The 27718-nt window shown below is 40.4% G+C and overlaps 2 protein-coding genes across 4 annotated transcripts; both read left to right on the top strand.

Moving 5' to 3' along the window:
• The first annotated feature begins 1450 nt into the window (after positions 1 to 1450).
• On the top strand, positions 1451 to 14593 carry LOC109468736 (ras-related protein Rap-2c-like). 3 transcript variants are annotated; one of them, XM_019767060.1, is made up of 6 exons: positions 1451 to 1877; positions 6341 to 6414; positions 7011 to 7046; positions 8140 to 8187; positions 12000 to 12201; positions 13950 to 14593. In XM_019767060.1, the coding sequence occupies exons 1-6, from the start codon at positions 1526 to 1528 to the stop codon at positions 14231 to 14233; spliced, it is 996 nt and encodes a 331-aa protein (XP_019622619.1). In that variant the 5' UTR covers positions 1451 to 1525; the 3' UTR covers positions 14234 to 14593. The 3 variants fall into 3 exon arrangements, with proteins under 3 accessions (XP_019622619.1, XP_019622620.1, XP_019622623.1); XM_019767061.1 differs by lacking the exon at positions 8140 to 8187; XM_019767064.1 differs by lacking the exons at positions 7011 to 7046; positions 8140 to 8187.
• Positions 14594 to 17243: 2650 nt separating this feature from the next.
• On the top strand, positions 17244 to 27508 carry LOC109468336 (short transient receptor potential channel 5-like). The gene is made up of 12 exons (XM_019766585.1): positions 17244 to 17561; positions 18660 to 18801; positions 19270 to 19373; positions 20138 to 20353; positions 20615 to 20800; positions 21300 to 21498; positions 22103 to 22242; positions 23506 to 23870; positions 24216 to 24447; positions 24863 to 25039; positions 26941 to 27000; positions 27446 to 27508. Exons 1-12 carry the CDS (start codon positions 17244 to 17246, stop codon positions 27506 to 27508), a joined length of 2202 nt encoding a protein of 733 aa, XP_019622144.1.
• The last annotated feature ends 210 nt before the right edge of the window (positions 27509 to 27718 follow it).

The raw sequence follows: 27718 nt of genomic DNA, 5'->3' as shown, positions 1-27718 counted from the left end.
CACACACTGTGAGGTATGGCTATTTTCAATAACAATTGGCATTTATAGTACATTACATGCTATGTCAGTTCCAAAAATGCGGGTATCTTCTAGACCCTATTATATACACGCCACGTAGCAACGGATGTTTCTTTTTCAGGGTGAACTAATTTCATATACACAACATATAGCAGCGTTATATTTTTGTTATGGGTTAACGACAATTTTGAATATACAATATATCGCATCGGTTGTTTTTGTCTGGGTGACCACCGGTTGTTTTTTCTGGGTGACCGACAATGTCAACGCGGTGAAATCAGCAGTAACGACAGAAGTATTACATTTCACGGTTAGGCCACAGCAAGTAATTTTTATGGATGACATCAACGCGCGCATTAATTTTCGCCTGATTTAAAAAAAAAAACAAGAAATTTTGTTGCCTTCTGACAGTGCTCAACATGTCGTAAATGGGCAAAGATGTCTGTTGCCATTCCGGAAGGTGGATGGCAGATAACTATGAAGAGAGGAGACAAGAAAAGGCTCTGATTTAATGTTTTGTTTCTTACTTTGATGCAGTGATATGTGATGCTGGCTGTGTATATGCAATGATCCCACTGAATCAAAACCATTTGTACAATGATTGAGTCAAAATTTTAAAGTGCAGGAACCTTGTTTTTTTCGGTCCACCTTGTTTTTTCTCGCCCGCTCGTATTAGATTTGGAGTCTGCGGAGGATGTCATCCATAAAATCAACTTGCTGTGGCCCTAACATCATTCCGGGTGAACTGATGTAAAAGGGTACTTCATTAATGTTGATGGCCTAGATGTTAATAAGAGTGTTGAATATTTTACAGGGTCAGTCTTTGTTCACTAAAGCGGTTAAATCAGCATCTCATCATGAGGTCCAATAAGTAATCAATAGCCATAATGGTCTACGTGAGGATTGTCATGTCATGTTATTGGTAAGTCAATATGACAAATTGATATGTCATAGTATATAATATCTAACCATAATTCACTTTACTTTGAAAACCCGGCTGTGTTGTTAGAATTCATTAAGAACCAGGATTTTGCTGTCTGATGTTGTATCCTCTTTCCTGTTTCTGTATAATTAATTTTTTTTCATTCCAACATTTCATGACTAGACATGGTTACAGCATACTCAAGTTATATCAAGTTATTTTATGCCGCAACCAACGCAGAGGACGAATACAGGTTAGGACAATACTAATTTTCACTTGAGAAATTTCAAAGTCGTGTAAAGTGCCTTTCCCAAGGGCACAAGATCGGTGGTATGTCAGGACTCGAGTCCGGGACCTCTTGGTTCCATGTCGAGCACTCTGCCGCTACGCTACACGACCACGATTCTGTATAATTAATTTTGTTAATCTTGAGACTGGATATGGTTTTGCTAATCTTCTTTTTTTATATTTTGAGCAGATAATTCAAGGGAAGGAAATACAAAACTACTGACTCCACTGCACCGATAAAGGAAGAGTACAGAACAACCCTGGTGACGTCACAACAACTCCTCTCCTACTTCCAAGATGGCGGAAAAGGGCGTCCATTTTTTCGACGAGCCCGTCGACCGACGCCACACCTGTCTCCTGGGGATCCCCGAGGACAGACTCGCCCTGAAACGTCACAGCCTTCCCGTCGTGCCACAAATTCGAATCTCCGAAAATACCCATGATTCCATATTCGATGACGACGACGATGGGGACGAGTGGTGGACTGACCAATCAGTGTCGTCCATGGATGACCTGCTGGGAAAGTCTGTTCCGGAGTACAGAGTTGTAGTCATGGGGTCGGCAGCAGTTGGGAAAACCTCGCTAAGAATAGAGTTTTGCACCACTGAGATTATTCGAGAGTTCATAGACGAGGATGACTCTATGATGCGTAAGTATATCAAAAGTTTTTTTTCGACTAAAGCTCAATAAACAATAAGCTGCTAGGGAGACCAAACTCACACCACTTATTCCTGACAGGGAAAGCTATCTGTCACCAAAAAGTCAAGACCATAGCATGTTCAGGACAAAAGATACAAAACCGGAAGTTCTGCTGCAGTACCAAGGTCATCTACCAGGAGGCACATATATGACCTTGACCCTTGTCTTCCTAAGACTTACCAACATACTTAATATCATCACAATCCATAAAAGCTTTCTGAAGTTATGCTGACTAGAAATGTGCGGAAACACAAACACACAGACAGACACATGCACACACAGACGCGCCAAAAACAATACTGATGAATCTGACATACGAAACAACATGTTTATGTTTCCCTTTTAATGCTTGAACAATTGATTGATTCAAATAAGAACATGAACACACACAATTTTGTACCCATGATTTATCATTACATAGTATTTCAGTATATTTCCCAATTAATCGACCTGGCAAGAATCTATTTTGAGTCCAAAAGCAATTTCTCCAACAATTCCTACATCGTTTTGTTGAGTATTCAAAGTCGAAAATTAGTTTTTGTACTCAACATGCTGTAGTTCCAATTGTTGATTTGAGATAGTAATTCATAATATTTCCCAACGAATCGACCTGGCAAGAATCTATTTTGAGTCGATCGCCAAAAAACAATTTTCTCGGACCATTCCTACATCATTTTTCTGAGTATTAAATGTCGAAAATTAGTTTTTGTACTCAACATGTTGTAGGTAGTTCCAATTGTTGATTTGAGATAGTAATTCAGGATATTTCCCAATGAATCGACCTGGCAAGAATATTTTTTTAGTCGATCGGCAAAATCAATTGCCATCAACTATTCCTACATCATTTTTCTGAGTATTCAAAGTCGAAAAATTGTTTTTGTACTCGACATGTTGTAGTTCCAATTGTTGATTTGAGATTGGCTTTATTCCAAATCTCGTTTACATCTCGGAGGCCTTTTGGTGACCTCGGCTAAAAGGCTCTTCCGGAGTAACCCAGATCCAGGGCGATGGATATTTAACACACATTTTACTGCTTTTAACGCCCCGTGGGAGTGATCAGTGCTGGGATAAGTACTTAGTGGTGCTGGGTTTTCGTTCGCCACTGCCTACAGTGGTAAGGCCACACCGACTTAATTTTATGGATGACATCCTATGAAGACCCCCAAACTAGTGCGCGTGTAGACGAATACAAAAATCCGACCAAAATAAAATGCTACTAATATAAAACACAGGAATACAGAGCGGGTATTGTGAATTTGCGGCAGTAAATAGCTATGTATGTATACGACGAGCCGGCATGTGCACACGCTGGCTTTTTGCGGCATTTATAAATCGGCACTGTACGTATGTCCTGAGGTCTTGAGTCGTGGAGCTTCGGTAGCCTGGGTGCCGTCCTCCAGAGTTACCACCGGCTCCGTATTGTCGCTAACTACCATAGACTACCCAGGCCTAGAGCCAGGCCAGAGCCTCGGAGGACGTGATTTTTTTGTTGAGAACAGGCGAAAATCAATGCGCGCGCGGATGTCATCCATAAAATTAAGTCGATGTGGCCTAATTCACGGCACACACATGTCAACATGACACATCACTCTGCCCATTCCGGAACGTGCAATATCGTCCCAGGCATTAGTCATAATGACTTTAATGGCTTAATTTTTCAACAGCCTAGCGGAAATACCCGTCCCTGAATAATAATTACACCTTCCTATTCGACAAAAGTCATGTATTTCCCTTCGAGCTCAAACCTTGTATGTCCATTAATCAACTTTAATGTCGAACTGAAATGGTTCCTACAAGGTGATTATGACCGTGAGCAATATTATACTCGATGCAGCCGATACTTCAAAAAGTACCTCGAGGCAATGCAGCTGTTCTCTGATGGCTTCATTAGGCGGACAGGACTGCCTGTGGGTGTTTTAAGACGTGAAAACTTGTGCCGAGAGTTCGGGAAAACTGTGCAAATCAACTCTCTATCACCACTGGCTCCCTAAGACAAGAGGCGAAGTAACAGGGAGGTCCACAAGGCAAAAAAAAAAACAAATTCGACCCTATTCTAGCACGTACGAAGCGCTATTCCAAGAGCCCCTTGCCCTATACAGTAAAACAATTAATGTATCATGTCTTTTATCATGTATATAATGTATAATGTCTTTTATCGTATATTTATAGAAAGATCGCAACTCAATCCTAGATAGAATGATATTTTTATCATAATGATGTTTTTAAGGTGGGCACTGATGAAATGAAACATGCAATTCAGTATCCGGGCTGCAAAATGTTTTAATCAATAAACCAGTCATCATTAACCATGTCTCTGCTGCCTAACCCTGCAACCAATACAACTTTGTACCCCAAAGACTACTTCAGCAGGGCCATCATGAGTCATACTCAGCCATTTTTATCAGTAATATTCCATGAATGAGTATCTCAAGTTCGATCAAAAATTATGACAGAAACATTACACAGATGACTTTCTATTCAGTCATGAATACATACCACTCTGGACGAACAATGCAATAGCTCAAATTGGTAGAGTAACCAGGAGGTCGTGAGTTCAAACCCCGGCCGGGTAATACCAAAGACTTTAAAAATGGTACACACTTCTTTCTCTCCTTAGCACTTAGCACATATAAGAAAGAGTGTGGGAAGGTCAAACACACAGCACTACCAGCGGACTAGCCCCTTGTTGTAGTGCCTTGGACAACTGTGTGTCATCGAAGATCTACGAAATGTAGATGGGCACCACCCTAGGCCTACACTCGGCATAAGAGCACGGGAGACCTTCTGGAGGAACTGAACATTGACATCATTGACATTTACGTGATGAAGAAGTGTACAGTGTGAGACAAGCTATCAAACAATGGTTTCGAAAGTCCATACACCATAAAATTCATTTGAAGTTAGAGAAGAAGTAGTGATCCTAGCAGTCTACAGTCTAGCATTGGATCAGATTTCCCTCTACAAAATATGAATGTATACTTCTTCATTAATCTTTAATCCAATTATGACATTCTGAACTTCACTAATGATGCCAATAGGTTCCTGGTCATCTGCAGCTTTAACGAGTTCCTGGAATTGGAAAAGCAGGGCATCGGGTCATTCAATTCCCGGAACCATGTCCCTCACATCATCAGGTTCATTACACACATCGACCAATCACATCATCTGAACCGGAGCCTACATCAAAATCTCATTATCACGTGGAATCGATTTTGTGATTCCTGTAATTAACGCTGTAACCTAGTCGATATCGAATTATGCAGGAAGTGAATCACCATCGAAAATCTTCTTTATGTTCACAATTGTATGAAATATTAACAGATAACGTTCGATTGTCATTGAATTATGGACTCAGATATTTGCTGAGAAGTTTCCTCAAATAACTACGAGAAGTAGATTATTTGACTGGATTTTGGATATGGATTAGTAGGATATAAACACGGTGTCCTTGTATATAGAGGACGTATTTCAGCTATATGTTCAGCGCAGTGAAGGGGATAATTTTTTCATTAAGTGTTTTCATATATATTGCTTATCATACAAAAGAGGCGTGGTAATGAGAAGTGGGCCCTGGAAACTGTGCCCGGTGTCACATCAACACACTTACAGAACCAGATAAGCTACTCGGAACACCTTCAAACTACACAAACCAAAAACAAACAGCACTAGAAAGCCTTCACATACAGAAATACTGCAGCATGGAACTCTCTACCACATGGGTTGCAAACAGTGTCATCACATGAGAAGTTCAAACAAGGCACATGAGGGACATGAATATGTAAAGCACATACGATGTTGTTACACATTTGTTTCTTTTAAATAACTATGTAATGTAAATGTAATTGTATGTTGATGTATTGTTATGTTTTATGTACTCTCTCCTGGAAGGGCAGCTAAAGGAGAGTTTTTCCTCAATAAACTCTAACTGGACAGGGCATACGAAGCTGCCTCATGATATCGATGGGTTCTCATAACGTGAAAGCAATATGTCCACATCAACCCAAGAGCTAGGTGGTCAGGACTCAGAATCTGAAGGTTCTGGGTTCTAATCCCTGGCCTAGCTAACCCCCTCTGAAAGGCACTTAACACATCCTCACACAAAATCCACACTCGACTCAAATAAATACCCAGCTTTGGTTGGCGATATGTCCTCTCGGATAAGGCTTGAAGCTGGCGGTTTAGTGTTTTAGGAGGGCCACACGTCGAGCACTTTCAAGAACCCACTGCACTTATCAAAAAGAATAAGGACTCTTTCCACAGTGATTACAGTCTGATCTCCAATGTGTCATCCTGAAAAGGTGGTAGTCACATGTTATGTCAATCCTTCTACAAATGCGGCAAATGCAAATAAATGCCATTCCCCCTTTCTGTACCCACTCAAGACTAATTGAAGTGTTGATGTCTACTTTCCAGTCGATATGAACGAGAGAACGTTCAGCGTGGACGGGATGGAAACCACTCTCCATCTAACGGACACTTCTGGCCACGTGAGTATCTTTGCTAAAATCCTAAAATCCCGTGCTTTTATATGGCTTCTCTTATAGTAAATTCACCTTCAGGAGCTGGCTTTTAGTAATGCACTCACTGCTTTACCTGGCTAATGCAAAATCGCCATGGAAAATGTATACTAAGTCACTGTGAGCTAATAACGGTAATATAATGATTTAGTGCATGTGTAGTCTTCTTTCAAAGGTAATTTTCACAGTGGATTATGTACGTAGACCGTACATGTGTACATGTAGACATGCTCTACACAATGTCATCTACGCAAGATGGATGGCATCAACACATGATGACATCTACATGTACACATGGCATGTAGATGTCACCATGTGTTGATGTGTAGATCGTGCATGTGTAGATGTCATCCACCATGCGTAGATGACATTGTGTAGAGCGTGCCTAGATATCATCATGTGTAGATATGTAGATTAATGCATGTGCAGATGCCATCATGTGCTGATGTGTAGATCATGTACTAATATATATAGATGCCATTATGTGTAGATGTATAGATCGTGCCTATGTAGATGCTTTAGATGGCTTAATATTACATGCTGCTTTCCTCGCACGTTTTGGGCAGCTCTGTCAGCGGTTGTGTGAAGACGAAGAATTGGAGGTGAATAAAGCCATTTTATCTGTAACTTGCAACTTTTGTATAAATTAAAAGAAACCCTTCTAAATTCAACAACCAGAAAAAAACAAGACTAGGGGATGAGACAGTAAACAAAAATGTCGTTATGATATAGAGATTATGAAAAAATAAATTGGTATTTCTGACCTCTGTAATGCCAATGGTAAATGATTCATAATAATTAATAGGGAACGGCGCAATTTTAAATATTTTTCATCAAACTCTTTTTCTTCTTATTGAATTTGATTGGTGCTTACACAGATGGTCTACGTCAGGTGTCACTTAACGTTATATATCGCGTGACGTTCTTTTTGAATACTCTTAATTTCATTAGCAAGCGGAGACAATATTGTTATGACGGCGATTTTGCGACCGAATCATAACAGACAATCGAAAGTATTCGTATGATATAGACAAATCATGGCATGAAAATATCAAATTGTACGTTCTTTGTAATGCAATGAAGCCTCATAGGCAATGGTGTAAGGTACACATAAATATGCATTAAATGAGACAGCACACAGATGTTTTGTCATATCCTACCTTCATTTTGCACACTCTATGGCTGTTATAATTAAAGGTGACACGTATTGTTTGACTGACAATAGCTCAAGACATGTTACACCGTCGTTTTTGGAGGCTACGCCATTTCCAGACGGCTGGTTGTACATAATGGAAAATAGCGTTAACCTCATTAATTATTAACCAATGAATGTTGGATGACGAATGATAGAATTAGACGTCTAAGCAGGGTAACGACAGCTACTGGTGTGATATGGGTAGCTGCCGGGTGTCTGTTGCTAGTTGTTTATGGTTGATACAATTCATATTAGGGTATGTTACATCAAAGCAATGAAAACGGCATTTTGCAAACCTAGAGTAATCCTAATAACTGTAGTAGAAACGTGTCATCTCAATTGCTTAATACCACTTTTTTCAAGAAATAGGCTATCGTCTTTTTTTTAAACACGAACATTTACAATCATGGATTTTATTCAATGGCTTGATGCCAAATTTGGTCAAGTAAGGATACTACTGATATGCCAGTAACTTTTTCGAAACCCTTTTTACCACTAAGCTAACCGTTGAGGATAAGCATAAGGAGAAGAATGGCGAAGAAAACGAGGTAAGAGTTTTTTTCGGTGAAACTTTCTCCCTTCTCTTAATCTTCCTCTACCAACATCGTTCATGATAATTTATGTAATCCTTTCATCATTGTTCACTTCGTCTTTCACAAATCCAAATACTTTGACATGTACTTCGCGATACATTAATAAATTATTGGAATCATATTAAAAAAACAAGACTGACATTGACAAAAATTCCAGAGCTGTGAGACATTCTTGTGGACAATTCATGCCTTTGGATAAAATCCTGTACAATTCCTAGAATTCTTGCAAACTGCACACAATACTGTACCATACCCCCCCCCCCTGAGGCGTCGCCAAAAATGTAGTTCCTAAACCTTTCCTCCTATTTGTATCTTAGCCGATGACTTGGGAATATAATAATACAGTAGTCAATGCGCAAATGAGTGGGAGTAAATCATTGTGAAGTATAAAATGTACTCAGAAGTTCCTGACTCAAAGATTCAAAAAATATACGTCTCTTACTAATTGAATTACTAGTTTGTCATTAGGTATGTACAACCCAAATGGCTCGCCCTACATTCTCATCCATAGCAGGTTTATCCAAATGATAGCCTAAAGGCCCAAACATCCATCAATGCTTCCCCTCGGGACTCTTATCATGTCTACAAATCAGCGCCTTTCTTAACGACTGGAGAATTTTCCGGCCCTGGAGACGAGGAGCCCCAAAGCACGATAAGATGTCTACATGTTCAGTAACGCCACGGCTGTAGGGTATAGAAACTATTGAAAGCTTTAAATCATTCATCTACAAAAAATGTCCCAAAGCACGACCAGATGTCTACATGTTCAGTAACACCAGGACTGTAGGGTATAGAAACTATTGAAAGCTTTAAATTTTAATCATTCATCTACAAAAATGTTCCAAAGCACGACCAGATGTCTACTTGTTCAGTAACACCAGGACTGTAGGGTACAGAAACTATTGAAAGCTTTAAATTCTAAACATTCATCTACAAAAAAATGTCCCAAAGCACGACCAGATGTCTACTTGTTCAGTAACACCAGGGCTGTAGGGTATAGAAACTATTGAAAGCTTTAAATTCTAATCATTCATCTACAAAAAATGTCCCAAAGCACGACCAGATATCTACATGTTCAGTAACACCAGGGCTGTAGGGTATAGAAATTATTGAAAGCATTGAATTCTAATCATTCATCTACAAAAAAATGTCCCAAAGCACGACCAGATGTCTACTTGTTCAGTAACACCAGGACTGTAGGGTATAGAAAATATTGAAAGCTTTAAATCATTCATCTACAAAAAAATGTCCCAAAGTACGACCAGATGTCTACATGTTCAGTAACACCAGGACTGTAGAATATTAAAACTATTGAAAGCTTTGATTATTCATCTACAAAAAAAGTTTACTTTCCTATGCGGAGTGTAGCCCTGTACCTGTATATATACTCGATAGTATTTCAAACAAAAGTAATTTGCCTTTCAAACATAGATAAGCCTGGTACTGGAGGGTCCAAAGATTTGAAAGCTTCAATTCGTCATCTACAAAAAAGGTTTACGGTCCTATGCGAAATGTCTGGGAGGCAAATACAGACTTACTAGTAATATTCGCGAATTACACAGTGGCGATTCTCTGTGCAAGGCCACAGCAAGTAATTTAACATCAGCGCGCGCATTAATTTTCGCCTGATTTTGGAGAGAAAAACAAGAAATTTTGTTGCCTTCTGACAGTGGTCAACATGCCGAAAATGGGCAAAGATGACTGTTGCTATGCCGGAAGGTGGATGGCAGATAATCATAAAGAGATGAGACAAGAAAAGGCTCTGATTTAATGTTTTGAACTCTGATGCAGTGATATGTGATGTTGGCTGTGTATATGTGATGTTCTCACTGAATCAAAACCATTTGTACTATGGTTGAGTCAAAATTTTTAAATTTAGGAACCTTGTTTTTTTTCGATCCGCCTTGTTTTTTTTCCCACTCGCATTAGATTTGGAGTCTGCGGAGGATGTCATCCATAAAATTTACTTTCTGTGGCCTAATTCGCAAATACTACTAGCAAGTCCATATTCCCCTTCCAGACACAATTATAGCAGTCTGCTACTATAACAGAAATGAGTTCTCGTTAAATCAGTGATGGGAATCGTAACCTCCATTCATTTGTTTTTATATGCGATTAGTCCATCGTCAAACTTTTGCGAGGTACGCACGAATTGGGCTCTTTTAATGATTATCAGATGGTTACTCCAAGTAATTTGCTTTAACGATGAGTTTAGAATGAATTTAGACATCATTCGTAGCGATGGGAAGATGACAGACTAGAGACGGTATTCGACCGGTTTCGACTTTAATTCAGTCTTTATCAAGAATGAATTTAGACATACGCATAAGAAACGTATCACAGAAATTCTCACTAGGTTTTATCCCAAGAAATTCGACAAAGTGAAGTTGAAACTTTTACTGTGAAATTCATTGAGAACCTAGGCCATTCGAGAAATTTGGATAATGTACTAAAAGTAATTTGTCTTAATGCTTTAACGATGAATTTAGAAATGAAGCAAGTAATATAGACATACGCGTATGAAACGTATCAAAGAAATTCTCACTAGGTTGTATCCCATGAAATTCAACAAAGTGGAGTTGAAACTTTTACTGTGAAATTCATTGAGAACCTATCCATTCGAGAAATTTGGGTAATATACTAAAAGTAATTTGTCTTAATGCTTTAACGATGGGTTTAGAAATTAAGTAATACAGACATATACGTATAAGAAACGTATCACAGAATTCTCACCAGGTTTTATCCCAAGAAATTCGACAAAGTCCAGTAGAAACTTTTACTGTTAAAATTCATGGAGAACCTATCCATTCGAGAAATTTGGGTAATGTAAAGTGACCCACTGTGCCTGAGGTAATCTTAGTTTACGATTGCTGATGTGATGAAACCCAAAACTGAAACGAGAAACGTAATATGAAACATACCCCATATCAGTGATCCGTTAAATGGATAGAAATGTAATGTTGTGATATGACCTTCAAAAACGTGCCTGAGTCTCGGATGTATGAAGAAATATCATGGAAAAATTAATACGAATGACATATACAGTAAAAATGTAAAAAATCAAATGTCGTTTGGGGTAATTTTTCCTAATTCTTAACAGATGGTAAACTACAGCGCCAATAATATTACATTACTTTGGTTGTAATCATAGTCCTAATGGTATGTAATTAATTCCCTTTCTGCCTTCTAATCAATTACACTATTGATTGGTGAGCGCTATTTTAAGCGAAAAAACATATACAAAATGAAGATCTCTATTTGTCTTGTGATTTTTGAAGAGGATATTAACAAATGAAAATATACTGAAATTTCGATAGGAAGCATTTATAAGAAGGATATATATCCACCAGTATCATTATTACCACCATAGTGGTAACTGCCTGGAATTTTATACTTGGTATATTTGAAAGTTAAGTGCAGGTGAACATCATTAAACATAACATATTCAAATAAGGACGTCATTTGCATAATTTATGAGGAAATGCTAGAATGGCATTCTTTGTTACGATAAGACTGCCTTTTGGTGTAGAAAATGATCAACAGATATAATTTCTGCAATTTGCACATTCATGGGGATTAATCTATAATTTCTTAGTCATAAAGGCTAACATCATTTGGCGAAGGTATGAGATCGTGGCACTCTAGTTTTACAAATGGCATGGTGTCAAGCATTTTTGATACGGCATTAGCAAAAGCTTCTGAAAAGAAAACATTTCTTTATCACAAAGTTAAAAGTATATTATCATTCATTGTATTCTAATCTTCAGAACTATGTCCGAAGAAGAGACCAGTACATCCCGAAGGGGGACGCCTACCTGATAGTTTACGCCATCAACGACAGAGAGAGTTTCAAGACGGCGTCCAAACTCCTCATCAAGCTGAGGAGGAGCAGACCTCTCCACGACATTCCCGTCATCCTGGTCGGCAACAAACGAGATTTAGAAAGATCGCGAGAGGTCAAGAAGAAAGGTGAGGCTTTGTAACAAGTAGAGAAACCTATAACATCTCACTATCCCCCCGCCAGAACAAAACGACTACAGAACTCTTTTCTTCACCAGTCAACCAGACTCTATACCAGACTGCACAGATAGAGTCTGGCACAAGATAATGTAGTTTCTAAATATCTGGGTTGTACACTTACTGTACTGTTTTTATAGTTTTTGTAAATATATGATATTTGACATTTTGTATACATGTAAATATCAACGCCATTCAGGCAACATTGTATGCCATGTTTGTCTGCTATGTTTGGTATTTTGATAAAAAATTGAATTGAAAAAAAATAAAGTAACATCATTAACAAAAAGCTCTTTCCAGACTCATAAGGTGAGCCATACGCACTTTCGCAATCTATTTTCTATGTGTCAAAAGAATAGGTTGACATCTAAGCTAACTCTATATACCATAGCATGCTATGTTTTCTTTGGGCTTTTGTGAGATCTTGACAAAAAATACAGTTATGTTGTTGACGTAAGACCTTTTTGAGGCTCTCATGGAATGATCTACTTTGACAAACTCTTATTCATGAATCATGTATTAAAGATGATTTTGATTTTCCTGTGCTAACATATTTTATCAATGCTGTGCTTCGTAATAGGAGTATGCAAATGCCATACGTATACATTTTTGGCCTCAAGAATACTTCAACCTTGATATTTCCAAAGTACTTGGTATTTAACCTCCTTGGTATTTCAGTGCATTAATCAACAGAGACAATAAAGAATAATGACCGCCCGCCTTAGTAGCTACCAACATGCCACAACCATGATGATAATGATGAATCCATACATGCAGCCAACAAAACATCAACCTTTTGAAACAACTTGAACGACTCAAAATATGGGACTTGCCGCGTTGGATGTATGGTGCTAGTATCTTCCACTATTGATGTACCGTCCAAGATTGCATTTATATGATAATAAGGGCCCTGGGCCTCTACGCTTCTTGAATATCCCTAGAGGAACCGTTGAATAATACATTTGCACCCTGAGGTTGTGTGAGGAGATAGGTCCTACCTCGGAGGAATCTTTCGGCAGAATTGAGTACGTGCTTGTTGTTACGATGAGTTTTCATTGTTCCCATCTTAGAAAATATTGAACTAGTAGATCAATTGTTATACACATGACTTCCTAAAACGTTAGACTATGTGTAAAAATCGTTGAAGACAAATACCGTACAAAACACTTGATGGCCTTCTTGATGACTAAGGCCAAAACGACTTGATTTTATGGATGACATCCACGCGCACATTAATTTTCGCCGCCTGTTCTCTAGAAAAAGTAGCATGTCCTCCGAGGCTCTGGCCTGGCTCCAGGCCTGGGTAGTCCATGGTAGTTGGCGACAATACGGAGCCGGTGGTACCTCTGGAGGATGGCACCCAGGCTACCGAAGTTCCACGACTCAAGAACTCAGTACATACCCACAGTGCCGATTCATAAATTCCGCAAAAGGCCAGCATGTGCCGGCTTGTCGTATACTTTGCTATGTACTGCCGCAAATTCACTATACCAGATTTGTATTCCTGTGGTTTAGTAGCATTTTTATTTTTGGCCAGAATTTTTTTCATTCGCCCGCGCGCACTAGTTTGGGGGTCTTCAGAAGATCATCCATAAAATTAAGTCGGTGTGGTCTAAAACCCCATAACCAATACATATTGGTGCCAAAAGGCTACCTTGGTAGGCTACATGTTAACGCTGTGTGGTCTATATTCTTTGCAGAGGGCATTGCATGCGCCAAGGTCATGGAGTGTAAGTTCATCGAGACGTCGACAACTATACGTCACAACATCGACGAGCTGTTCGAAGGCGTGGTCCGACAGATCCGTCTCCGTAGCAACGTGGAGGAGCGCGACAGCGAGCTCATGCAGAAGATGACGTCATCGGAGAGACGGGGCAGCAAGGGGATTCTGGGTAAAGCCAAGAACCTGCTGACCTCCATGTTGCCGAAGAAGAGGAGAAACAGACTGGTGTCCAGTTCCTGTAATGACCTCTCGGTTCTGTAGTGTGTACATCTGTACCTTCAAGGGCACGCCATGTTGTCCCATGAGGCACTGCGCTGACCTTTGACCTCTTTAGCGTCTGCTCAGAAATGTAATGATGGTCACCAAGAAAGGGCTTGAAGAAAATACCTGCTGTAACAGGTATCAAAGATCTTCCAGGGCATGGCAGCAAGAATAAATGAAGCGTAAAATAACGCTGATAGTAAGAGGAACAATGTTAGCAGGAAAACACGAAGAATAACGCTGAAAGTAAGAGGAGTCAACAATGTTCGCAGCCAAAGACGAAGAATATCACTTCTAGCCAACTGTTAGAATGAATTAAACGTGAACAGCATCGTTTTGTTCTACCCCAGCTACACAAAACATCAGAAGTGACGATGCAGACCGACAGACAGTTCTCATTTAATTGTAAGCTATTCCTTCAAAAGTTTAGGCCACTATCCATTCATTAATGCTTTATCAATGCAAAATGTTTGGTACCATGATTGCCACGATATCATTACAAATGTTAAAATCACATTACTAACGTTATATCCAAATGAATAAGACTTAATATGATATTATTGATAACTTCACATATCGCTTCTTCATGGTTCATTATTGTTGCAACATTATTGTATGTCCTGAACTTATGAAATTATATAATTGAATCAAATCACAATAAAGAGGGGTTATGCTAGTATGTGCGACATTCTCTATTCAAACATTATGATAATTTTGTTTTTGCTTGAACAATGCAGATGAAAATGTGGCGTAGGGTGGTACTCTTATTAAACAAAGGATATTTCAGAATGATGTATGTTTAATTTCTGACTTTTCAAGTAATTAATTTCCTCTATTGTAAATATACAATTTCTCTTTATTAAGGTAGCTATTATATGATACCAAGGACAGATACGTTCCTGTTGTTTGTTTGATTGGTTGGGTGATCACGTGGCATCTCACGTGACAGTTGTTTACCAATGACAGTTATTGGTTGTCGATTGCAGACTGTGTATTGGTGTAACTAGATAGTCATGAAACAATGTAACTATATTGTAAATAAGATCTTACGTTTGACCTATGTACATTGCTGTATCTAAGAATTTTAAGAGGAGTCTACCAAGACATTTGCTGAGGACAACTTTTGAGAAGAATGCACTTCTTCCTTCTCTCGCAAGGTGTCCCCAAACTCTAACCAAATACTGAAAATCCCTTGACTAAACAAACGGAATTACATGTACAGTAAGTATACTATGCTACACAGGATGACTTCAAAGATATATATGCTCAAGTACCTTAGATCTAATCAAATGAATGATACAAAAGATAAGAAATTGTTAATAACAATTACTACACCTAGTTCATCTCATCATTTCAATTTTCATCAATTAATCTACCTACTATAATTACCATGATGGAAAATTGAAGAAAATAAATTTCTCTAGTGTATTATACGTGTATATAAAGCTTCTCTGTATCAAAGCAAATTAAGCTAGCTGTCAATCGGTGCGATTGTGTATGAAGATAAGGACAATACAATTCTTTAATATTAAAGAGATGGTGAAGGAAAAATTAATTTTTTCATTTTTGTATTTGATTGTACTTTACCCATACATGATGATAAACTACATTCACTCAAACGACACACCTTTTCTTAATTCTAACATTTCATAATTAGACATAGCGACATTAGACATAGCACACTCAAGTTATATCAACTTATATTATGCCGCCACCAACGCAGAGGACGAATACAGGACAAGACAATACACATTTTCACTTTTAAGTGAGGAAAGTCGTGTATAGTGCCTTTCCCAAGGGCACAAGATCGGTGGCATGTCAGGACTCGAACCCGGGACCTCTTTGTTCCGAGTCGAGCACGCTGCCGCTACGCCACACGACCCCACAAAGACACACTTACAGATGAAGGGTATTTCATCAAGACACCTCGATGCTTCTAGCCAAATATCTGTCTGATCGTAGCTTGCACGTTAATTAAAAAAAACAACAAAAATTCTGATATTTTAAACTTTTACGAAGTAGACACAGCTTGCGTTAATGACTTACATTAAAATATCAATCCTGCATGATGTACGATTATGTGATTGAACTAATTGCTTTGTTACACAGAATTGTTCATGTTCCATACATTCCTGGCCATCACATCCTTGACCCCAGCGTTATCAAGTGAAACCAAATCTCTGCCCCTGACTTCAGAACCCAAACATACACACCTAGCATAATTAGGGACAACCCAAAACAATACATCCGTTCTGGTTCCGATTAATTAAATATGGGATAAAATGAATTACTATATAGCCAAAAGGCGTTGGCCAATCAGAAGGCTCCATTTGCCATTGGTTATCAGGCCGTAACCTCAAAAGTGGTCGGTTATTAGAGTTACCGACCACTTTTTGGACCGTACCATCATACAGGGGACAGGGTACTAACAGCAATGTTAAGACTTTTAGTATTTATCTATTAACAACATGTTGTAGTTTATTTCGAAAGACTTCACTCCGCTTCGCTTCGCTCCACTCACTTGGTGGTTTATTAGGTGGTTATTGCACCTGATGACCAGGAATTATTTCACCATATACACATCGGGGCGGGGCATTAACCCTTTAGTGTAACGCCTCAATACAAACCGCACAATGGTGTTTATAAGGCGGAAACAATGAGCAAATGACAACAAGTTAGCACGACTTACGAAGTTAGTTAGGGTGACAGAGGTCACATTTTCTCACGCCAGAGTCACACCATGGATGACTCCCGACGGTGTAAGTTGACGATGCCGCTTTGTGCATTTGCAGTTCACGGTAACTGCATTAGTAGCACTCGTCACTTCGCCAACACTCAAGAACATGGAAGAACGTTTTCTGGGTCTCGTGCGCGACAACAACGTAGTGGATGTGTCTGTGGCCCTTCTAGAGGTAGACGTTACCTCGTACGTTTGTCTAAACGTCGGAAAACTTCGGGACGAGTTTGGAAGGTAACTGCAGTACTCGTCACTTTGTCAACACTCAAGAACATGGAAGAACGTTTTCTGGATCTTGTTCGCGATAACGACGTAGTAGAAGTGTCTGTGGCCCTTCTAGAGGTAAACGTTACGTCAGACGTTTTTCCCAACGTCGGAAAACTTCGGGACAAGTTTGGAAGGTCTGCCCTAGAGCTAGCAGTGGACAGTGGATCACACGAAGTGACCGAGGTTCTGCTAGACCACGGCGCACCCATGGATGATGCTCTGTTATACGCAGTGGACAGACAGGATATTAGAGCTGTACAGATACTGCTACAGGCATCCAGGAGAGATTACCTATTAGATCAGACGTATAACGTGGATACTGAGGTTAGTAAACGTTAAAAAAATACAGGAAATGTAATGACATTCATAGGATAGTGGCTCAGCGATCGAATGAAATTCGACCTTCAGGTCATCCACAAATTCTGGCGAAGGTTGTTGACTACTTTAAGTACTTAATTCCAGGTGACAGCTTTCTGACATGAAACTTTGAATCGGGCGCAAGAATTTTTACTAATTGATTGATAAACTTTTCTCAACCTTTGGTCTTTTTCCACTAAAATTTGCATTTTGGGGGAGGGGGGAGGGGGGCATCAAACATATCCCCTAACGCAAACAGCCCCATCCTGACCGCGGGTCGAATCGCCCGATTGCTGAACGTCTTCTGCGATATTCGACCCGCGATCGGGCGGGTTCGTCGAGTGATATGACCAGTTTATTGAAACTTTCCAAGTTAAAGCATCGCAGTAGCCCTTGACAGGACCACTGAATTGCACTGATCTTTTACATAGGTTTACAGTAACTACTTTACGAGTGATATGGGATATACCATGTGACGGTTTGATAAAACGTCCTTGGTCTACTATGGTTACATGATGATTGATGTGTACGTATGATGGTATCTAAATGGAGCGTTTGCATTTGCTGTGCCATGGCCTTGAAAGAGTTGCTTGGAGGGTAGCGTTCACCATGGTAGGCAAGCAAAATACCGAGACATGCAGCTTTTCTTTAGAACCATTGATGGCAAAACAATCAGCATTTAAGTACGAAAAATGATCCACATGACGTCTGTACTTACAAAAGCATTTTGCAACATTTACGGATTTTAAAACTAGCACCCTCATTAGCATGGTTGCCTATGGCGTTGCCCATCTCCGTTTCTGGAGCCCTGGGCCACACAATTGTGTCAGTACAGCAGGGGGCTAGTCCACTGGTAGTAGTGTGTGTTTAACTCCCATACTCTTTCTCAAATGCTGAGTGCTAAGCAGAAAAAGCAGTCTGTACCATTATTTAAGGTCTTTGGAATGACTCGGCCGGGGATCGAACTCACGACCTACATGTACCGAATGCAAGGCGAGCACTCTACCCACTTGGCCATTGCACCCTCAAGTAACTAAACTAAAGACATCTGATTGGATTTCACAGACAGGTAGCAGCGCTTTCCCCAGCTACATGACACCTGTGATGCTGGCAGCCCACAACAACAACTACACACTCCTGAAGATTCTGCTTGACGCTGGCTTCCCTAAACCCGTACCAGACGACTACCATTGGACCAGCGGTATCGGTATGTTACAATTTAATGTTTAGTTATTAGAGTAGTCACATACTATATTGTTACCATACTAATTCCCACCTTTACTACCGTGGCCGATAAGGACAATTCTGCCCAACACTTTGTCTGTAGGGAAGCCAAAAGTCAGTGTATGGAAGACAAAAGTCAGTGTAGGGAAGCCAAAAGTCAGTGTAAGGAAGACAAAAGTCAGTGTAGGAAAGACAAAAGTCAGTGTAGGAAAGACAAAAGTCAGTGTAGGAAAGACAAAAGTCAGTGTGGGGAAGACAAAAGTCAGTGTGGGGAAGACAAAAGTCAGTGTGGGGAAGACAAAAGTCAGTGTGGAGAAGACAAAAGTCAGTGTGTTGAGCAAATTGTCCCTATCGGCCACGGTACTTTACTGTTGTCCCTCCATGGTGCATGTACTTGCAATTAGCCTACGGAAAGGAACTTGCAATAAACTTTCTGCATTATTCAATTCAGGTAACGGCAAGGCGTGGTTTGAGGCTTACCGTGCGGTATGCAGTCCGTCTTACATTCTACTGACAAGCACGGATCCGTTCCTAACAGCCTTCCAGAACGCCAAGGTATGCTACAACTTAGTCACTACTTGCGTTATTATTTACCGTTACAAGAAGACTAATATGTAAAACAAGACTGGCAATGAAAACATACATTGCCATGGCGACGGTGGTTGCTGTTATGGTTTTTGTTTGCATGGCACTGCCATGATTTCATGATTTTGAGGAAGACTTGGTACCTACAGATACAGTGCAGATAGAGTGCATAGTGAACGAGCCCCGGGGTCACAGAAAGTAGGGCCATCCGGGGCAGAGAGGTCTTCCCAAGGGTTTCCAGGAATGTGGGCATAGATGTGGGTCAGAGACATGCCTGTGGACATTCCATTCCTGTGGACAAAATGCCTGCACCATTCCTAGAATTCTTGCAAACTGCACACAATACTGTACCATTAGGCTCCTCCCTGAGGCGTCGCCAAAAAACTTATTGTGAATTTCCAAACGGCAACATATATATAAGCATAGGGCTTCGACATACATTTTTTCATTCATTATGCTTACCTTCACAGAGGTGTTTTTTGCTCAGTTTATTCTTCTTCTGTTCCAAACAAATTAAGTCATTGACCTGGACCAGACGTCTGTCACCATGGTAACTTGTGCTGTAGCATCACCCTGTGGTGTTGGGTTAAATTTTGTAGCAGGACAGATTTAGACAGGCTGCTCAGTTTTTTGGGCTAGACCAGTTGAATGTAAACAAATTTTTGTATCTATGCCTTTGCTTTGCAAATGTTACCTTTCTAGTTCACTTATCATTCAATCATATTTTCTTTAAGGCTCTACGTGACGCGTGTTGGAAAAGGGAGAATTACCGAGCGCAGCTGGAGGAGCTGGCGGACCAGTGCGAGGCGTTTGCCGTCGATCTGCTTGGGGAGGTGCGCACAACGAAAGAAGCCGAGACCGTCCTCGGTCACCACTGTAGCCCAGAGGACTGCCCGGCCGGAAAATCTGTCTGTACTCTACAGTTAGCCGTGGATCTCGAGATGAAACAGGTTAGATGTTACCTTAATATGGGGTAGCCTGACTAATCGCGCTCCTGGCGGCCGGCCGCCCCGAAGTTGGGTGGGGGTTATTAAACTCCGGCCGAGAGCTTGTGTAACACAGGCTAAATATGGGGTATCTGAATTCACTTGACCATGGCGTAAGAATTGACCGCCATGTTGGATTCACACTCAGATATCCCGAGGAAAATGTGAATTTTTCCATTATAGTGTCTTAATGTACTAATATTCTATCTACCCCTTTTCCATCAGTTCGGGACCAACCCTCTTTCCGTTGACTACATCAACATACTGACGTACCGGGAGCTGATTGACTTCCATCACTACTTCATTGACTTTGAAAAGTGGTCCAGCGCCCGTGCGCTGTTTGTCTCAGTGGCGATCGGGCTCGCCTATCCATTTCTGTGCCTAGCACACCTCCTGGCGCCTACGTCAAAGGTAAGAGAGTAGTCAATGATAAAGCTTCTAATAAAATGAAAAGGGCAAAGTTGATCGGAAGTTGGTACCGACCCCCGTCACGACTTCCGATGAATCTTGACCTGTTGCTGACGTCATACGTGAAGAAAATCAAGTGAGCATTGCCATTGGGTCAGAAAGCCAAGGGAATACGAACTTAAGACTAGTATATGGTGATAGGAGCAGAACAGACCATGAAATTACAACATTATGTAACCCAACACCAGTCACCATGGTGACAGACGTCAACAAATCATGTCATTGGTCAGGTCAGAGGTCACTGTTTGGAGAAGAAGAAGAAGAAGAGGAAGAAACTGAGCAAAAACAATATGTTTTCCTTCGGTAAACATAGTAAGTCTTTGGAACTTCTCATAATTAGTGTCTCATAATGGCCTTCTAGTAGGCTGTACGTTTCAGCTGTGGCTGTTATCATTCTCATTGTTTATCATAATTATGCTATTGTCTGTCTGTTGATGCACAGGTTGGGAGATTTTCAAGTCTCTCCGTTATCCGTTCGTTTTACTGGACGTACTCCTGGCTGACTCTGCTGGTACTACTGCTGGTGGAGTCTCAGTCCTACCGGGTTGGGACAGCAGAGATAGACAGTATCCTCCAAGGAACGCCGGCAGCAGCTAAACCTATATCTGTCCCTGCCATGTTGATCATGATATGGGTCATTGGTAAGTCCATGCATACTTATGTTTACCGAAGAAATCATATTGTTTTTACTCAGTTTCTTGCTCTTATTCTTATTCTCCAAACAGTGACCTATGACCTGACCAATGACATGATTTGTTGACGTCTGTCGACCATGGTGACTGGTGTTGGGTTACATAATGTTGCAATTTCATGGTCTGCTCTGCTCCTGTCACCATATACTAGTAGTACATGTATGTGTTTGAGTAAGAATTAACAGAGCAGATCATGTCCGAAGGTAAACATTATGCTTTTTTAAACGTTTTGCAAATGTAACTTCTCTAGTCCATACTGTTTCTTATTCTTTTCGGATGCTGTTATTTGGTTTCATCTGTAATCATGCATTACAAATGTGGCCTGTTAAACTTCTAAATGTCATATGTTGCATAATGCTGGTTAATGTATCCAAATTATTGCTATACTAATAGTATGTATGTATATTTGTATTACTATGTTTCAAATTTGGGGTACAGTCATTAAGTCGTAACGTACTGAAGAATATTGAAGGATTTTTATTATTTCGATATTTTTAACATCTGAATTAGGCGGCTTTGAACTACATCTTATTCCATTTTCATATTATTCTAGACGTAGGATGGAAGGAGGTGAAAGAGGTTCTCGGCGAGGGTTTGTTGAACCACTTCAAGCAGTTATGGAACGTCCTGGACTTCCTCATGGTCGCCCTCTACATTGCACAATTTGCTCTCCGGCTTGTGGCAATTTTCAAGGTAAATTTCATATCATCATTTTCTTTGTCAGCCGCACTGTTTTCTGTACGAATATAATGGATCATCTGATCCATCCTAGGCCTCGTTTTGGTGTCGGCTCACGCGCGCTCTCGCTAGGGTGTGTTCTCGCGAGAGCTCATTCTAAAACGGTGCTTCACTTCACTTTTCAATTTGTTTGGACATTAGCGACAAAAAGGCTAATAGGATTTTTTATGCTTTAATTCCTGCTAGTATATTGTTTTTGCTCTGTTTTTTCTCCCTCTATTTCTCCAAACAAATAAACAATGACCTGAACCAGACGTCTGTCACCATGGGGACAAGTGTTGGGTTACATCATGCTGCAATTTTATATCGGGAGGGATTTAGACTCCTGTCACCATATATATGAATGTTCGAGTATACTGAGCAGACCAAATGTTGTCTTTCTAGTCGCATATATGTTTACCGAAGGAAACATAGTTTTTGCTCAGTTTCTTCCTCCTCCTCTTCTTCTTCTCCAAACAGTGACCTCTGACCTGACCAATGACATGATTTGTTGACGTCTGTCACCATGGTGACTGCTGTTGGGTTACATAATGTTGCAATTTCATGGTCTGCTCTGCTCCTGTCACCATATACTAGTAGTACATGTATGGGAATTTGTGTGAGTAAGAACTAACAGAGCAGACCATGCCTGAACGTAAATATTATGCATTTGATTTGCAAATGTTACTTCTCTCTCTCTCTCTCTCTCTCTATATATATATATATATATATATATATATATATAGAATACAACACGGGGTATTCCGTATTGCCCGAGGTACCAGCCCGACCGCGCGTCGGATCGCCCGACGGCCGAAGGCCGGAGGGAGATCCGATCCGCGGGAGGGCTGGGACCGAGGGTGATGCGGAATACACCGTGTTGTATTTTATTTATGTCATACCCACCCACGAAAACACGCCTTTCAATGCGAAATGAGCAAAAAATTGGTGTCCCTAATCCCCAAAAACGCAACAACATCAATTCCAACGTCCGAATTTTGCACTCGAATTTTTGAAAGCGTTGCACGCGGTTAGGGCGAAACGCGTTCGAATCGTTCTATGGAACATTTGGAAGCCCCGGGCCGTACGCGTTAAGAACCCCCGGGCTGTACCGCTAGTTATCACACGGGCCGGAACCCCCGTATCGAACGTAATCGCGGCCCAGGTAGGACATAAATATATATATATATATATATATATATATACATATATATATATATTGCTTTATCTATTTGTTAGCTAGAGGTCTACAGCAGTCAGAGCACGGTGGCTGATGACTGGGCTTTGAAGGCGAACGAAAACAGCTTCCAGCTGGTCGCGATCGCCGATGTCCTGTTCTCGATCTTCACGATTGCCGTGTTTCTACGAGCCGTGTCTCTCTTCACGTTTCACCCGTTCTTGGGGATGCTACTGGTCTCCATCGGAAGAATGCTTGGGGATATCCAGAAGTTCGTTTCAATGGGTGCGCTGTTTATGTTCGCCTTCGCGTGCGGGTTGAACCAGTTGTACTGGTTCTACGGCACCATGCACGAGTACCTCTGCTCAAAGTATTCACAGAGCAACCTACAGAGTTTGGACTGCACACAGTCACTTGGGTTTGACACGTGAGTGATCCCTCACAAATATACCTCTCTGTAAAATATCCAAATGAAAACAAGTTAATGTTGAAAAGCTGTTCTATCCTATATAGACTATTTTACATTGTCTACAGCTCATTAGAGCCACGGTGCTTTACAAATCTGAAGGTGATAGACGCAGATGGTTACTGAAAACAGAAACAAAGTTATCATAGGCATTGGCGTTTTGAAAAATACATTCATGCCACCTATGTCTTGCACGGGAGAAAAGGCACAATTCTGTACATCTTTATAACTGTCTCCAAATCAAGTGAAATCAAATGACGAGGGCATAATGAAGTTACTGACGTAAGAACTTTGCTTTTTTTTCAGGCTGTTCAACTCTCTTCAGACCCTGTTCTGGACGTGGTTTGGACTCACAGACCTGACCACGGTGGAGCTGACACCAGGCACCGGCCCCGTAGACGTGTTCCAGATACACCAGCGGCCTGTCATCACGGAGACAGTCGGTAAAGTCATATTCGCCCTACACCACGTGGTTGAGATACTGGTCTTGACGAATGTGCTCATCGCCATCATCAGCGACTCTTATACTAGAGCAGAGGTACTTACATGTATATTACATCGTGTTTTGTTTTTGAATGATCCTTTTTCTAGATAATTTAAATATTTGTCACATTACTTCGAGTAGTAATGCTAATAAGTAGCAACTATAGCCATCTGATCCATCCCCAGCCTCATTTTGGTGCCAGCTCACGCGCGCTCTCGCTAGGATGTGCTCTCGCGAGAACACTTTTCAAAATGGCGCTCGCGTAGTTGGAGACATGCATATGGGTCTATTCACTTCAAATTCTACACTATTTATATAATGAAAAATAAGACCTTAATAAAATCATATCATATACCATGACCTTTTTATGAAAGTTTCTTGTCCCCATCTGTGTAAAACAGCTGCACCTCGCTATCAGTACCAGTATTTGTTATGAAATATATGCCGATGTGTTTTAAATATTTTCCAGGAGGTAAAGCGCACTGACTGGGCCTTTGTAGTGCAGAAGAACCAGATGTACTATCTGAAGGTGGACGTGCCCCTACCGCCACCATTCGGTCTGATCATGTCTGTGAGGAACGCCCTCTGTCGTGTACTGTCAGCATTGTGTAGTCGGCGCAACAAACTATCTCGTTCGATCGCAAATGTGGGTATATGCTTACTTATCATTGGTAAAAGCTTGATACCATCATCAGACTATGCGATGCCTTACATGACAAACTTGCTGAACAAACTCTTTAACTGACGATCTGTAAATACCGACGTGACCGAATGACCTGTATTATATTTAGAAGACTATACAATTTTTGTCACATTTATATTTGTCTTCGTCAGAAGGACTATGAAATTGTCTCGCCGGAGTGTGGGGAACTGCGGATTTTGCGATATAACTCTGGAAGGCATGATTCGACGTCCATGATCTTTGGCAGGCAGATTACCGCTGTTGAGGTCGAAGTCAAGTACAAGTTTCGGCTTCGTGGGGGGTCTGTGCGTCACGTTAGTGCACCTTTTGTGTTTGTGGCTTGTTAGCAAGATAACTCAAGTATTTGTAAAATGTTGATTATAATTCTTGGTGTGGTGCTTACTATTGTCGGGACCAAGGTTAAGTTCATTACTGAGCTTCGTGGGGGGGTTCGTTGTGACTACAGGGGGCATTTTGTTAATTTTTCTTGTGAGCACGATAACTTTTGTATGTGTGGATGGAGTTAATGAATTTAGATAGGTTATGTTACTGTGGTGGTCTCCAAGATTGAGTTCAAAGATGAGAGTCGTGGAGGTCGTTATGTCCCCGTAATAGGACCTTTTGTGTTTAGAAATCCCCACCTACATCTGCTTGGAGACAGCCAACAGCTGGATATAGCCGGGGAACCCCATAATGGGATGGGATCAAATGACGTTACATTGAGGGATTGTACTATAACTTCAGCAGGGGGAGGATAGGTTGGACATATGTCAGGTTATTTTCTACGGCCACACCAAGTAATTGCTATGGATGACGTCCACTGGAGACCTTCAATCTAATTACCTTAAATTTAAGGCAAGCGCGCAATAAAAACACGAAGGACCGAAAAACGAGATGCCTAGATTTGGAATATACTAACTGTAGAAGTACAAATGTTAGGACACAAAGAACACAAGAAACAAGTCTTCTATTTGTCATAAAGACAAATTAACAAAACAGCAGTAGTCACCCTGTTCTGATTCTTTCCTTTACAACATCTTCTCTTATTATATTTTGCGGCGCTGTCGTGACACTTTCAACACAGTAAGAATGTCTTGAACGTTTTTTTTCCAGTAACAGTCCAAACTCAAATAACGTAGGGGGGGGGGGCTAACACGGGTGACGACGCATCTGTATAATCTGCGGCAAACCGTTTCAGGGTTTTCTGTACCATAAAAATAGTACAGAGATTCTTTTGTTCTTTAGACCAAATTGATTATTAAAAAGAGTGAAGAATACGCATGTTAATTTCTCTAGAACGATGTACCTCTGACGAAGACATGAGACCTCCGACCTCTAGTTATTGATTGTAAATCGAGTTTGATTGATGGATTGTCTATTTGTAACTCCCTATCGCGTTTAACCTTTTTCATTGTAAATGCCTACCAATTCAGACTTACATTGTACATGCAAGGAGGTGTGTGAATAAAGTTTCAAATCATTTAGGTCTAAATAATCTCAAGAAATTGAAGACTGCACACCTACGTGAAGTATTTAGAGTCATTGCTACTAACTTCTTGCACAAGTCTTTTTTTCCTGATTCTGTGCATGTTCCACAGTCACTTCTTCCCTACCTAAGGGGAGACAATTCTGTCATTCTGTGGTTACACTATTTCCCCTATTCAATTCTTGTGACTCCCATATAAAAACAGTACAGGGCAGGCACATAATAAATTATTTAAGCAAACGAAGAGTATAAAACGCACCGATGTTATGGATTGATGCAATTTGACTACTAGATTCATCCGCCTTTTTAGAGTAGATATGCGCTATATACATTTAGGTTTCTGTTTCTAAAACCTCTACGAATCGGTTCATTCCATCAGGAGCAGGCTGCTGTGCACCCCTCACAGTCATCACTGCCAACAAAAGAAGATAACTACAAAGTAAGTACGATATCGCTCAAGCTGAACATAGCTATATAGTGGCAAGTACAAGTGCCAGCCCTAGTGCAAATTACCATGTAGCTTGATATGGAGCTTAGCGAATACAATTAAACCTTACTTTCATCATGTAATGTATATTGAGTATACGACTATCGGATCTAGGAATATCATCTAATTACATGTGAACTGAATGCCTCTGTCTCTTATTGAATGAAGGTTCATTAGCCACTTGTCCCCTGAGTGACCACTATAGCCAAGTTTGACTGTACTTAGTTCAAGTGTATAATGTGTTTGGTGACATTGTATGATTGTAACCATATTCGCCTGATTACTAGTATATGCATGCTATACAAACATGGATATCTTGACTTAAAGTACTTATAACTAAACCCCAATATTGTTCCACATGGTTTCTCTTTAAACAACTGTATTTCTGTACATACAGATGACCGTTAGCAGTCTGAAGACCAGATATTTACTTCGCAAGGAGAGACAACTGGAATCGTAGGAGGAAAGACAGAGATGTACAACTGACAAGTGCCGGCCTTCTCAGTGACCGATGAAACAGCTACTAAGTAATACCGGTAATACCAGCCCAGAACAGAACAAGAAATAGCCATGCCTTCAAGTACCAGAGTTATCATCCAAGGATTGAGGTGTTCAAGAATTCATTTTTTCCTAGAACTATTGTAGAGTGTCACCAAGTACAGTAGGGACA

This window comes from Branchiostoma belcheri, unplaced genomic scaffold (assembly GCF_001625305.1).
Source record: "Branchiostoma belcheri isolate BF01 breed outbred unplaced genomic scaffold, Haploidv18h27 scaffold2, whole genome shotgun sequence".
Classification (NCBI taxonomy): domain Eukaryota; kingdom Metazoa; phylum Chordata; class Leptocardii; order Amphioxiformes; family Branchiostomatidae; genus Branchiostoma; species Branchiostoma belcheri.
The sequence above is the reverse complement of the archived record's forward strand: the minus strand, read 5'-3'. Positions and strand labels throughout refer to the sequence as shown.

Coding starts and splice junctions, on each gene's coding strand:
- LOC109468736 (XM_019767060.1), top strand. CDS start 1,526: ATGGCGGAAAAGGGCGTCCATTTTTTCGACGAGCCCGTCGACCGACGC. Junction 6,415..7,010: donor TAACGGACACTTCTGGCCAC/GTGAGTATCTTT, acceptor CGTTTTGGGCAG/CTCTGTCAGCGGTTGTGTGA. Junction 8,188..11,999: donor AGAATGGCGAAGAAAACGAG/GTAAGAGTTTTT, acceptor TCTAATCTTCAG/AACTATGTCCGAAGAAGAGA.
- LOC109468336 (XM_019766585.1), top strand. CDS start 17,244: ATGGAAGAACGTTTTCTGGATCTTGTTCGCGATAACGACGTAGTAGAA. Junction 17,562..18,659: donor CGTATAACGTGGATACTGAG/GTTAGTAAACGT, acceptor TGGATTTCACAG/ACAGGTAGCAGCGCTTTCCC. Junction 27,001..27,445: donor CAAAAGAAGATAACTACAAA/GTAAGTACGATA, acceptor CTGTACATACAG/ATGACCGTTAGCAGTCTGAA.